Raw genomic sequence first — 13,772 nt, forward strand, 5'->3', positions numbered from 1 at the left:
TATTTCTAAATATTTATTAGTTTCTCCTCCTAACCCTTATCTTCCTTCCAGTTTTGGGGAATGAACCTAGGGTCATGGAAACCCTGGGGACGTCCCACCATTGAGCAATACACCAGCTTTCGTGAGTTTTTCATGACAAAAGACCAACCCTTGATTCCCCACGCCTCAGGTCTCAGCAGAGTGCACACCTTAGATAATCACCGACGGAAACAACCCACAGCAAAGTATTCACAACGCTGTCCTTACCTTGCCGGTCTGCCTGACTAATGCTTGATCGTGACACCAACTGGGACACAAGTGCCCGCATTTCTCCAGAACTTTGTGGCAAGGCTGATGGCATGGTGGGCATGGGCCAAAGTGACAGCGGTGTTTTTCTTGACTTGTGTGATGACATGTTGGTGGTCGACTAAATCAGAAAGTTTTTAAGTTACCTTTGACAACTAAACAATACATCTAAAGTGCAATTATTTTAAATATCTTATGAAATCGTAGAAAAGGAATACACTATGAATATTATTTGAAAACACTAACACAAAATAAAATTAGAACATAATCAAAAATCAGTATGAATTTCAACAGGAAGACATCAGACGTCGGGCTATGGGAAGCTTCATACCAACCTGCACAGCTCTTTGCACTTTGGTGGCCTTGTGGTCCGCTCTCGGCCACAGGGCACTGTCAGCTTTGCGTTCCCACAGTTGCATTTCACATCTACCGTTTCTGGACATGGATAGCAACTGCCTGAGGAAAGACACACACTGACTGACTTACAAAACACTGCCCATTAACGTTAATCAAACAGTATACGTGCATAATATACAATGGGGTCACTGCCTTTAGTAATATGAACAATACTTAGTACATTAAGAAAAAGAAGCTTTGCACAAAGGTTATGTGCATCAGTGTTTGACTCCACAGTTACAGAGGAAATAGGAAAAACTAATTTCTACTGTTCAAACTTAGGAGAATAGCTCAGAAGGATGCAAGCTTAGAGAAACCCGGGTAGGGTTCTGTTGAATGATCTGGATTTAGTACACAATCACATTCACAAGTTTCATTTCGCACATTACACACCTAGGATTTGTTTGCCCTTCCTTATGTATGCCAATTCTAAGTAACAAACTTAACATGCTACCTATTCAAAACCACAACAAGCAAACAAGTAGGTAAGTTCTTGCAGAATCTAACACTAACAATATCTTTTGACCTGTTTTTACACATATATCTATCCAAGAACATTATATTTTGATAAATCTCCCCCAAACCCAGCAGCTTTTCTCTCATGACCTGTGGTTTTATATCAGTGAGAGAGTATGGTCTCTTTTCCATTATTTATGCTTCATAAGAAACTAAATTCTAAACATTTATCTTAAGACATCATTCTAAAATATTTCTCTTTTAAACATTTCCAAAAAAAGTTACTAGATTTTGCTTTTTATTTGTTAAAAATACCTAAAAATAAAATAAAAGAAAACTTTACTTTGGCAGGCCATGAGGCAGACTCATTAGATGCCTCAAACTGGCCTCAGCCCCATCAGTGCCAACATGCCCAACCTGAAAGAAACCTTGACACACAACATACGTGATTCTTCCCTAAGGATCTCTGACATCATCTAATGATTTTCATCCTATTGTAATTTTCCCTGAATAGAATTCCATCAAAAATGAAATTAAAAGTCCTCAATTAATTGAGTGAAAGTGTTAAAGAAATTGTTTCCTAGATGTCAGGATCAAAAGAAACACTACAAAGTAGTTAACTTGGTTAAAAAAAAAAAAAATCAATAGAATATTTAAACTCTAGAAGTTAAAAAAGAATCACTCTAAAACAAAATGAACTAGCAATTTCATTTAAATAATAGAAAATGAAAGGAAGAAAACGTTACAAGGAAATGCCTTATTACAAAATTATTAACTTTATACTTTAGTATTCTAAGTATAATCCAGTGAAATTTCAATCATGACAATAAAACAATCCAGTTATTCTTATCTACAAGACTAGGTTTTATTTTGATCTTTCCAAAGAATGCTGTAGTTTTCACATTAGTGGGACATTTAAGTCACTCTCATTTAGCATAATCATAAATAATAATCATATCAGTACTATACTTAACAACAGCTTCTAATCCATACTCAACAATTCAGAGAGGAACTTAACATCCTTACTGTCATGACAAAATCACAGCAACACTTTTTTTAAAAAATCAAAGCTCAAAAACAGTAAGAAATAAGTTATCTAAACAGTCTTCCTATTGATCAAAAGAATTTATTACATAGACAGGTATTTATGTAGGCTAAATTAAGTCTCAGCAATTATAGTTTCAAAATTAAAAAGCAGACAAGCAATGACCAGTGAGTGCACTAACAGCCAAAATGGGCAGGCTTCCAGTAACTGCAGAACCGCACAGTAACCTTGCACTCAAGTGGACGTGTATGTCAGATTCTCATATGCACCACAGTGTGCAGCGAGGATGCTCTCCCTAAGCGTTTCAGTACAAGTCTGATATGAAAGCAACTAGAGTGATGAAAATAGTATGAAATCAAGATTCTCATTTGAAACTCATTTAAACTAATGTTCAGAGTGATACAATCATCTTCTAAATAATCATCTTAGGCTCTAGGAAGATTCTCTGGGAGCTAGTAAGCACTTTCACAATAACCAAAGTCACAAAAAAAAATTGAATCTGTTCAAAACTCTAGACTGAACAACTTATCAGAAAAGGCAGAGGATAAAGAAACATTAAAAAATACCAGAGAGACAATTTGCAAAATCCAGACTGAGAAACCAAGCAGCCACCTAAGCCATTAAATTACAAGCCATTACAAAAACAGGAATAAGGAAAATGACAGCTTTAAAGACTACCATTCCATATCAGTGGCCACACCCATTCTTATGTAACTTGTGAAGCACAGGTCAAATAAAGTGTCACAAGGATTTCAACACCAAACATATATTTTTTGGATATGAATATTTATTTATAGATGTGCTTCAAAGGATAGGAGAAATGCATCTTGAGATTTCTCCAATAAGAGTGATGCTTGTTGCAGCCTTCCTACAGATATCCTTTAGCAGACAAACTATGCCCACTTCCTTTTTAACATATTTTTTTCTGGATGAAAAAGACCTACTAGGCCCACCTGGAAAGGCTGTGCTGGCAGGCCAGACACCCAGGAACTCTTCCACCTAGACCAGTAACCTGGGGGACAGACGTAGTGAGGTTGTGCAGTGAGTACCCAGAGCACAGAGAGTGCTTGGAGGCGGTGCCCAGGACTGTGTCAGAGAGAATCCTGATCTGCCTGGGGAAGGTGGTTCTGGAATATCAGCTCCACGGGCGCTTTTACACCTGGACCATAGGTGAACCTGACACAAAGGCCCAGGGAGGGCACACTGTGAGTTCTCAGTGAGCAGAGAGTGCTGTACTCGCTGGAAAAGGGTCCTTTTTGTCCTGGAGAAAGAGCCAGATCCCCACCACTAGTACTCAGGACCAGTGGGCAAAGGGCCGAGCTCCCAGAACAGCCTCAGAAGAGCTCCCCGACCTGAGCCTACAAAGACAGCCGAGTACCTGCCACCAGAACTCACTGCTTGCCCACAAAAAAGCCGAACACTCAGAAGCAACTTTCTTCCTGAGCCCACAGCCCTCAGATCCACAGGAGAAACAGGTGTCAGTCACTGACAAGACCACATATAACCACAGACAACAAGATGGCAAGAGGAAAGCGAAAGAACTTAAGCAATAAAAACCATGACAACCTGGCAACATCAGAACCCAGCTCTCCCACCACAGCAAGTAGTGGATTGCCAAACTCCAGAAAAACAAGACTCAGACTTGAAATCATGCTTCACGATGATGATGGAGATCTTGGAGAAGAACATGAATAACTCCCTTAAACAATTACAGGAGAACACACAGAAACAAATAGAAGCTTTTAAAGAGGAAACTCGAAAATTACTCAAAGAACTATAGGAAAACACAACTAAAGAGATGAGGAAATTGAAAATGGAAATAGAAACAATAAAGAAAACACAAAAAGAGACAATTCTGGAGATGCAAAACCTAAAAAAGAAATCAGGAGTCACAGATGCAAGCATCTCCAACAGACTACAAGAAATGGAAGAGAGAATCTCAGGGGCTGAAGACAACATAGAAAACATAGACAAAACAGTCAGAGAAGATGCAAAAGCCAAAAGGCTCCTAACCCAAAATATCCAGGAGATCCAAGACACAAAGAGAAGACCAAACCTAAGGATAATAGGAATAGAAGAGGTCGAAGAATATCAACTAAGAGACACAGAAAATATCTTCAAAAAAATCGTAGAAGAAACCTTCCCTACCCTTAAGAATGAAATGACCACAAGCATAAAAGAAGCCTACAGAACTCCAAATACATTGGACCAGAAAAGAAATTCTTCCAGACACATAACAGTCGAAACACCAAGTGTTCAAAACAAAGAAAGAATACTAAAAGCAGTAAGGGAAAAAGGTCATGTAACATATAAAGGTAGACCAATCAGAATTAACCCGACTTCTCAACAGAGACTATGAAAGCTAGAGGATCCTGGACAGACATCATACAGACCCTAAGAGAACACAATTGTCAGCCCAGGTTACTATACCCAGCAAAACTCTCAATCAACATAGATGGAGAGACCAAGATATTCCAGGACAAAACTAAATTTACACAATATCTGACCACAAATCTAGCCCTACAAAGAATAATACATGGAAAACCCAACACAAGGATAGAAACTACATCCTAGAAAAAGCAAGAAAACAACTAAGCAAGAAAACCAAAAGAAGAAAGACACACAGACATATTTCTACCTCTAACAACAAAAATAGCAGGAAACAACAATCACTACTCCTTAATATCTGTTAACATAAATGACTCAATTCCCCAATAAAGAGACATAGACTATCAGACTAGATACATAAACAGAATCCAGCATTTTGCTGCATGCAGAAAACTCATCTCAGAGACAAAGACAGACACTACCTCAGAGTTAAAGGATAGGAAAAAACCTTCCAAGCAAATGGCCCCAAGAAACAAGCTGGAGTAGGCATTGTAATATCGAATAAAGTAGACTTTCAACCAAAAGTTATCAAAAAAGATAAGGAGGGACACTTTTTACTCATTACAGGGAAAAATCTATCAGGATGAATTCTCAATCCTAAACATATATACTCCAAATACAAGAGCACTCATATTCATAAAAGAAACCCTACTAAAGCTCAAAAAATATATTGTACCACACACAATAATAGTGGGAGACATCAACACCCCACTCTCATCAATGGACAGATCATGAAAACAGAAAATGAACAAAGACAGTGAAATTAGCAGAGATTATAAACCAACTGGAATTAACAGACATCTGCAGAACATTTCACCCTAAAACAAAAGAATACACCTTCTTTTCAGCATCTCATGGCACCTTTTCCAAAACTGACCATATAATCAGTCACAAAACAAGACTCAATAGAAATAAGAAGATTGAAATACTCCCATGCGTCTTATCAGATCACCATAGACTAAGGCTAGTCTTTAATAACAACAAAGACAACAAAAAACCCATATACACATGGAAAGTGAACAATGCTCTACTCAACGATAGCATGGTCAAAGAAAAAAATAAAGAAAGAAATTAGGATTTTCTAGAATTTAATGAAAATGAAAGCACAACATATACAAACCTATGGGATAAATATGGCCATCTTACCAAAAGCAAACTACAGATTCAATGCAATTCCCATCAAAAGTCCAACTCAATTCTTCATAGAGTTGGAAAGAGCAATTTGCAGATTCATCTGGAATAACAAAAAACCTAGAATAGCAAAATATATTCTCAACAACAAGAAATCTTCTGTGGGACTCACCATCCCTGACCTCAAGCCCTATTACAAAGCAATTGTGTTAAAACCGCATGGTACTGGTACAGAGATAGGCAGGTAGATCAATGGAACAGAATAGAAGATCCAGAAATGAACTCTCACACATTGTCACTTGATTCTTGACATAGGAGCTGTAACACTCAATGGAAAAAGGACAGCCTCTTCAACAAATGGTGTTGGCTCATCTGGCAGTCAGCGGGCAAAAGAATGAAAATAGATTCTTTCTTATCTCCTTGTACAAAGCTCAAGTGCAAGTGGATCAAAGATCTCCACATAAAACCAGGCACACTGAAACTATTAGAAGACAAAGTGGGGAAAACCTTAGAACACATAGGCACAGGAGAAAGTTTCCTGAACAGAACACCAATGGCTTGAGCTCTAAGATCAAGAATCGATAAATGGGACTTAATGAGATTGCAAAGTTTCTGTAAGGCTAAGGACACTGTTAAGAAAATAAAACGACAACCAACAGATTGGGAAAAGATCTTTACCAATCCCACATCTGATAGAGGTCTAATATTCAATATATACAAATTACTCAAGAAGTTAGACACCAGAGACTCAAACAATCCTATTAAAAACTGGGGTACAGAGCTAAACAAAGAATTCTCAATTGAGGAATATCGAATGGCTGAGAAGCACCTAAGGAAATGTTCAACATTCCTAGTCATCAGGGAAATGCAAATCAAAACAACTCTTGAGATTCCAACTCACACCAGTCAGAATGGCTAAGATCAAAATACTCAGAGGACAGCATATGCTGGCGAGGATGAGGAGAAAGAGGAACACTCCTCCACTGTTGTGGGGTTGTAAACTGATACAACCACTCTGGAAATCAGTCTGGTGATTCCTCAGAAAATTGGACGTAGTACTACCTGAAGATCCAGTTATTCCACTTCTGGGCATATACCCCAAAGATGCTCCAACATACAACAAAGACACATGCTCCACCATGTTCATAGCAGCCTTATTTATAATAGCTAGAAGCTGGAAAGAATCCAGATGTCCTTCAGTAGATGAATACATACAAAAATTGTGCTATATTTTCACAATGGAGTACTACTCAGCTATCAGAAACAACAAGTTTATGAAATTCTTAAGAAAATGGATGCATCTAGAGAATATCATCCTGACTGAGGTAACCCAGTCACAAAAGAACAGACATAATATACAGTCACTGATAATTGGATACTAGCCTCAGAAAGCTCTGAAACAACTCACAGACTATATGAAGCTCCAAAAAAAAAAAAAAAAAAAAAAAAAAAAAAAAAAAAAAAAAAAAAAAAAGGCCAAAAAGTGGAAGCCTCAGTCCTTCTTAGAAAAAAAAAAAAAAAAGCAATAATAATAAGTATATAGCACCCTCTCAGAATGGGGTACAGCTAGACCTTAAGCCATTAATAACTCAAGAGCTAAGTAGATAGCCTTGTGGCAATTTTTGGTAATTAAAAATCATTATGTTTAATCTTTACATACCAAAAACTTTGACTATTTCCATATTATGTTTTGTTTTACATGTACTTTATGATCTTTGTAAATAGTAAGATTTAAATGCATATTATCAAACCTTTAAGAAAATCAAGTACTCCAAGAAAACTTTGACTGCTTCCAGGTTACATCTTGTTTAACATGTACTTTATGCTCATTGTAACTAGTAAGATTTTTAATGCACACTACCAAACCTTTAAAAAAATCAAGTACTGACAAAAATGTATTCATATACCGTTTTATGCAAAAATGCTTTTAAAATCTGTACATTTATCTTTGTTTTTTAAAATAAAGTTGTTCAATTAAAAAAAGAAAGAAAATCAAGTACTGTGAAAAATGTATTCATATATATTTACACTAAAATGCTTTTAATAATCTGTATATGTATCTCTGTTTTGTTTTAAATAAAGTTGAAAAAAAATCCCACTAGATTATAAAGGTTGGAATAAACCTGACGCACTGTGACACCTGATTATCTGGACAGCCAGTACTACAGAACTGGATGACAGGGTGCCTAAAATTTTAATACTTTCACAAACATATGCATGAGTTAGACTCATCTCTAATTTGCTCATATTTTGTCAAATGGTATAAAATGGGTATTCAATGCAGACTGATTTATAGAATCCATGTAAAACCACGTGTGAAAACCAAGTAGCCTTGCTACATACACTGCTGCTGAGGAGACTCCTACTACCTCCCCTTCCGCAATCCTCACAGTAGTCAGACTGCTCACAAAAAAGCCTTCGCTTGAAACATAACTTACGTGGCCCTGTCCACATTCTCTTTCCCCAGAAATCCTATTTCTTTCCTCACTTACTTTGCTCATTTGCTGGTGTGTTTGTCTGGAGGGAGGGTGTTTTGTCTGCTTGTATGTCTGTGCACCATGCACATGCCTGATGGCTGCAGAGCCCAGCCAAGGCTGTCCAGTGCCCATGAGACCACAGTTAAATTGTATCAGCCACCAAGTGGGTGCTGAGAATCAAACTCAAGAATGACTGGAATAGGAGATGGTACTTATAACTGTTGGGCCATCTCTACCCCACCTTCTGCTCGGCATTTCTCTAGCCCAGCATATCCCTGGCATCACATCCTGTGAGGTCCCTCTGAGCCGTTTGTACTACATTTTGTACCTAGTGCATTAGACAATTCTCATTTCCAGGAGGCATGAATCCTATTGTTTCTCAGGTCTACTCTCAATTGTCACTTTTCAGAGCCCTCTCCTTAGCAAGTTCTAATACAATGCACAGCATCCTTAGTTTTATTCTCATTTTCTTCTGCTTGTATTAATCTGCAATTAATTTCTAACATCTAACATCTGTATTAATTTCTCTATATTCTACTGAGGTGGGGAAGTAAAAAAGTTAGCCTGTCAGAGCAAAGACTAGAACATAATTGTCAGAGTGATCCAGAAACCCTTGGGTCCTTAAGACCCATTTGGAGGATTCTACAAGGTCTCACACACTTAGAATTTCCCAGAAGCTAGTGACAAGTAATATTAAAATAAAACAGAAGCAAGGTGATATTAAAATAGACTGATTTACAGAAGCAGATTTGTGAATAAGCTACATTTTAACCATCTAGACATTATAGATATTTACAAGAGTATAAAATAATACTCATTATCATTTTTGAAAACAACTTAGTTCTTTACCAAAAATAAAGCCAGGCTATTTGTTGCAAAGTACAATGAGATTATTTTATAAAAATAATTTAAAATAAACTACCTAAAATGATTATATTTTATTTTAACATCAAGTACAACAAATATAAATGGATAAACCTCACACATTACGAAAAATGTTTGAGATCTCAAAAAGAATAAGGGATCCTGAGACTAAAATCTCCCAGAATCACCAGCATAAGATAACCCTTATTATTTATAAGTTCATAAAAGTATAAAAAAATTATACTACAACCAAATCTATGAACACCTTTTTAATACAAGTCCCCGGAGGGAAGGTTAAGAAAGAAGTAGGCTCTACCATCATGCAGTTACAAAGTAGTGCAACTTACATTCAGGGTTGGGTTTGAATTTTGACACAACACTGCCCTGGGCATTTCCCTAAGTCACTTAACGTTAATTACCTTGTTCAAAAATAGAAATATAGTGACTGTCCTAGGAGACCTAAGTAAGATAATAATCTGAAAAACTCTCTATTGATTCTAAAGCAATAAGGAAACACAAACATAAAATGACATCTACTATGAAATTTTACCTCTGTGGCAGACAGACGGACATTTATGGTTCCTACATCCTAAAGTCCGTCCACAATTCTGATCACAAGGTGGACAGTTTCCAGGGCAACACTAGAGAGAAAGCAATATGTAAAGAAAAGAAATTTGAAACCCCACACATAACACTTCATTCCTTGTCATTTAGAGAATTTTAAAAAGAAAAAAGATTCTTTTCACTCTAAGGATAAAATTTTCAAGAGTATCAACATTATTCTAGTAAATAATACTACATGTTATTAAGAATTTACTAGTTTAAGTAGAAAATGACATTTAATAAAACCAGGCTTGCATCTTATTCTATGCTATAATATTTCCATCACTTTATTTCTATGCAGAAAATTAAATTATTCCAAGGACTTAATCAAATCCAGTCAATTTTCAGACAATGAATCTAATTTAATTTTAAATTGAAATAAGAATGTGTAGGCTGTCTGCTAGTTTCAAACCACAAGATTTGAAAACAACTAAGAAAGAAGCAAAGCCGAGCTCCTTGGCCTATCACTTCCTTCATTTCTAATCTCTGAGAAACAAATTACCTGGTTGAATTTTCATTCATTGATTAATTTCTGGCAACTACTTAAATATTACTACTCACAAATATCTAAAAATAACTACTGAAGCTGGAGAAATGCTCAGCACTTAAAAGCACTTGCTGTTGGTTCCTAACACCCCTGTCAGGTGGCCCAAAACTTGAGTTCCTGGGGAGCTAACGCCCTCTTCTGTCTCTGAGGGTACCTCCACTCACTTGGCAGGCAAAACACATGCACATAAACGAAACTAAAGCAAGCCTTTAAAACTGTAACTATTTAAAACAATAATAAAAACAACGTGTTTGGGTGTTTATGAAACATGTAGGGACGTCACAAACTAGATTAAAACAAATAATATAAAATGTACAGTAGTAATTCCTAAAGAATTTGAAGCCCATAGTAACCACTCAAAGGAAGAAGGGAGGAAGAAAGAAGAAAGAGAATGAGATGAATCATAGCTAGTAAAGCAAATAAAGTAGATAAAATACAATCACTGAGAAACAGGTCAAGAGAAGACAAATGAGAGAGAAAGGAACAAATAAATAATCAGAAAATCACTAGCATAGAGGTTAACAGGTAAGGCAAGTATAATCCCAGCACTCAAGGGAGAAGCAGGGAAAATCTCTGAGAGCTAGAACTCAGTCTGGTACACTAAGCCCTTAAAACAAAGGAACAAAAAAGATGGTAAACCGACTTAAATAATCATGCTAAATGTAAATAATATGTAGCCAAATTAATACAAGTACTTCCACCACAGATTAAATAAAACCTAAATGCTGTCTTAAGAAATTCACTTTAAATGTAAAGACATGAACAGGTTGAAAGCTTAAAAGAATGAGAAAAGATACACATTAATAATAAAAGAAAAACCCTGAAATTATTCACATGTCAATGAATTTAAGAACCAGGAATCGTGCCAAGGAACAAAGTATATTTTATAATGAAAGGAAATAATACACACACAGACACACACAGACACACACAGACACACACACACACACACACACACACACACACACATGAGTCACAACTCTATAGCACCAACAAAATACTCCAGTCAGATTTCCTCCAAGCCAAGCATTGATAATTTCTATTATCATCTCCCCTTTGTTAGGTGCCAACCATCACTATAACTATCACATGAGGGGCATCTTGGATCAGGAAACAGAAAGAGCCCAAAACCTGGACTGAGAGTTAGTCCATACATACAATCTTTGCTGTTTGTTTTGTTCTGCTCTGTTTTGTTGAGACAGAGTCACACTGTATTAGCCCAGGCTGTTGTCAAACTGAAGACCCTGGTGAGTCAGACCCCACATCATTTGTCCCACCACATTCAAAAGCTGGCATGAATCCTACTATCAAACAACAAATGTTAATCTTGAATATTTACTAGTGTTTGATACAGAAAACAAAGAACATCCCTGAATACTTGAGAAACAAATTAACGGTATCTATTTTCCCATATCATATATGGGATTTTTTTCCCAAAAGGAAAAATTTAACAACTTTTAAATCAGTTTCCTAAGTTGATCATACATACCTTTCTCCTACACTGATGCTTTTGACAGTCCCGCATTTTAACGCACTTGGTTTCACAAAGGTAAGGCTTATGACAAGGCATTCGCTTTGTATGCTTCCCACAGCGACACTGCTTTTCCACTTCCTAGTTCAAGCACCAAGAAGCAATGTTAAATGGACTAATGTTAATGTTTTCCTCCACAGTGCAACTTCTGTAATTACTAAGAGGAAAAAGATCTTAGTAACAAGTTTACACTAAAAACTCACTAAATCAAAACTGAATGTCCTAAAATATGTTTTGCTTTATTCCTCCAAATAAGATGTCATATAAATTAAAAGGTATCAAACAGTAAAAATAATGAAAACAAAACAGTTTATAGGTAGATCCAACGATAACATCTGTACAAAACAAGGGGAGTGTTCAGTAACCTAGTTGATTAATGAAGTGGTATGGCTGAAACCAGACAAAGTATATAATTAAAGCCTCTGTCTCCATTGTATGTAAGCTAAATTCAACAGAGTTCTAAATATCTTCTTGTAGCAAACAACCCCATAATGAACTATGCAAATGAGAACATTATAACTTATCTCAAGAAAAACAATAAAGGATAATGCTAAGATTTAATTTCCAGCTCAATAAGGTGTTAATTAAATAACACGAACTGATCATGAGACATGTTATGAAAGCAATGACAAACACAACAGTTTCATCTGACACTTTTGGTGCATAGCTCCTGAAGGGAAGTATATGGGACACAACTAACTTGTCTGCATGTTTCACAAGGACCTCGGTGGCAACGCTGAGAACACCTATGGATTCCACATTCAAGTATTTTGTCACAGCTGTCTCCACAAGTTGGTACATCTTCTGTACAGGGCAAAGAAAACTCTGAAAAGCAAACAAAATACTAAATAAGATACATTATTATGAATCACTAACGAAGTTTCCTGTTCTTTAGGTCCTAAAGAATGACAGCTCTTTTGAACTATAAAACTTTTATAACCATATATTAGACAAAAAAAACTTAATAAAAATAATTCTTAATATTTCTGTAAGACCAAACCTAAATTCAAAATTTTCTTACCTGTTCCTTCCAATGCTAAACTGTCAATCTTTTCTTTTTTCCTTTGAGTCTATACTTTAGTCCTGGCTGTCCTAGAACTCATTATGTAGACCAGGCTAGCCTCCAACTCAGAGATCCACCAGCCTCTGCCTCCCACATGCTGAGATTAAAGGTGTGCACCACCACAATCAGCAAGCATATGCTTCTTCAAAAGAAATTTAACAGGAAACTTACTAACAATAAACATTTATACTCAAGAAATTGTTAACTAGAGATGAATTTGAGGACATAAAACTGAGGGATTTCTACAACATGCAGAATTTTCTTTTCAAATTTGTTCAATCTCACAGGATGAAAAAAATATAAATTTTAAAACGTTATAAAAATCACCTTTAACAATCACATTGACAAGTAATATGACAGTGATGAAAACAATTTTATAGATAACTCCTACTGGAAAGTCAAGAAAGCTTACTCAACTGCCACATTCCTCCATAAAAACCAACCCAAAGTAAGCTCACACGGTGAGCTATACCTAGTGTCAGCAGCCAGCCTCCTGCAGTCCCAGTGCACACAGCAGATGGAATGTTACAACTGATGGCCTTCAGAAGATACACCATAATCTCTCAAAACCGGCTGAGAAAAGGTGACAGCTCACTCCGTGTGTGGTGCTTTGTGGACACAGACACAGGTACAGTGACTGCTACCTAACACCTCATGAAGCCTCTGTGCAGGCTGGTCACCCTCCTTCCCCAGGCCCTGACTTCTGTCACTGTTTCACTTTCCCAGAAAGGCATGGGGTTCACTTCCCACAGGATACAGCCTTTTCAAATTAGCTTGTTTCATTTCATAATAACCACTAGCATTTCTCCCATGCCTTCTAATAGCTCATTAGAACATTTCCTTTAAAACAAGGCTTACTTGATTTCTGACAGGGACAGGACCTCTTCCCAGAGCGAGGACACTCTCCACAAGCACCAACATGACAAACTTGCTCACATGTATGGTTGCCACACGGCAGTGTCTTTCCACACACCTAAAATAAAAGC

At 36.7% G+C, this 13,772-nt stretch overlaps 1 protein-coding gene across 2 annotated transcripts in view; it reads right to left on the reverse strand.

Annotated features, from left to right (window-relative positions):
* NFXL1 (nuclear transcription factor, X-box binding like 1) overlaps window positions 1-13,772 on the reverse strand; it is a gene marked incomplete at its 5' end in the record, with an annotated part of 44,227 nt that overhangs the window by 16,343 nt on the left and 14,112 nt on the right. For both annotated transcript variants that reach the window (XM_080910592.1, XM_080910593.1), the window contains 6 exons: window positions 247-406; window positions 621-741; window positions 9,593-9,683; window positions 11,682-11,804; window positions 12,424-12,548; window positions 13,645-13,759. In XM_080910592.1, the coding sequence (XP_080766718.1) occupies window positions 247-406; window positions 621-741; window positions 9,593-9,683; window positions 11,682-11,804; window positions 12,424-12,548; window positions 13,645-13,759 (735 nt within the window). The remainder of the gene's footprint in view (window positions 1-246; window positions 407-620; window positions 742-9,592; window positions 9,684-11,681; window positions 11,805-12,423; window positions 12,549-13,644; window positions 13,760-13,772) is intronic.

Source organism: Micromys minutus, assembly GCF_963924665.1.
Source record: "Micromys minutus genome assembly, chromosome: 1".
Taxonomy (NCBI): Eukaryota; Metazoa; Chordata; class Mammalia; order Rodentia; family Muridae; genus Micromys; species Micromys minutus.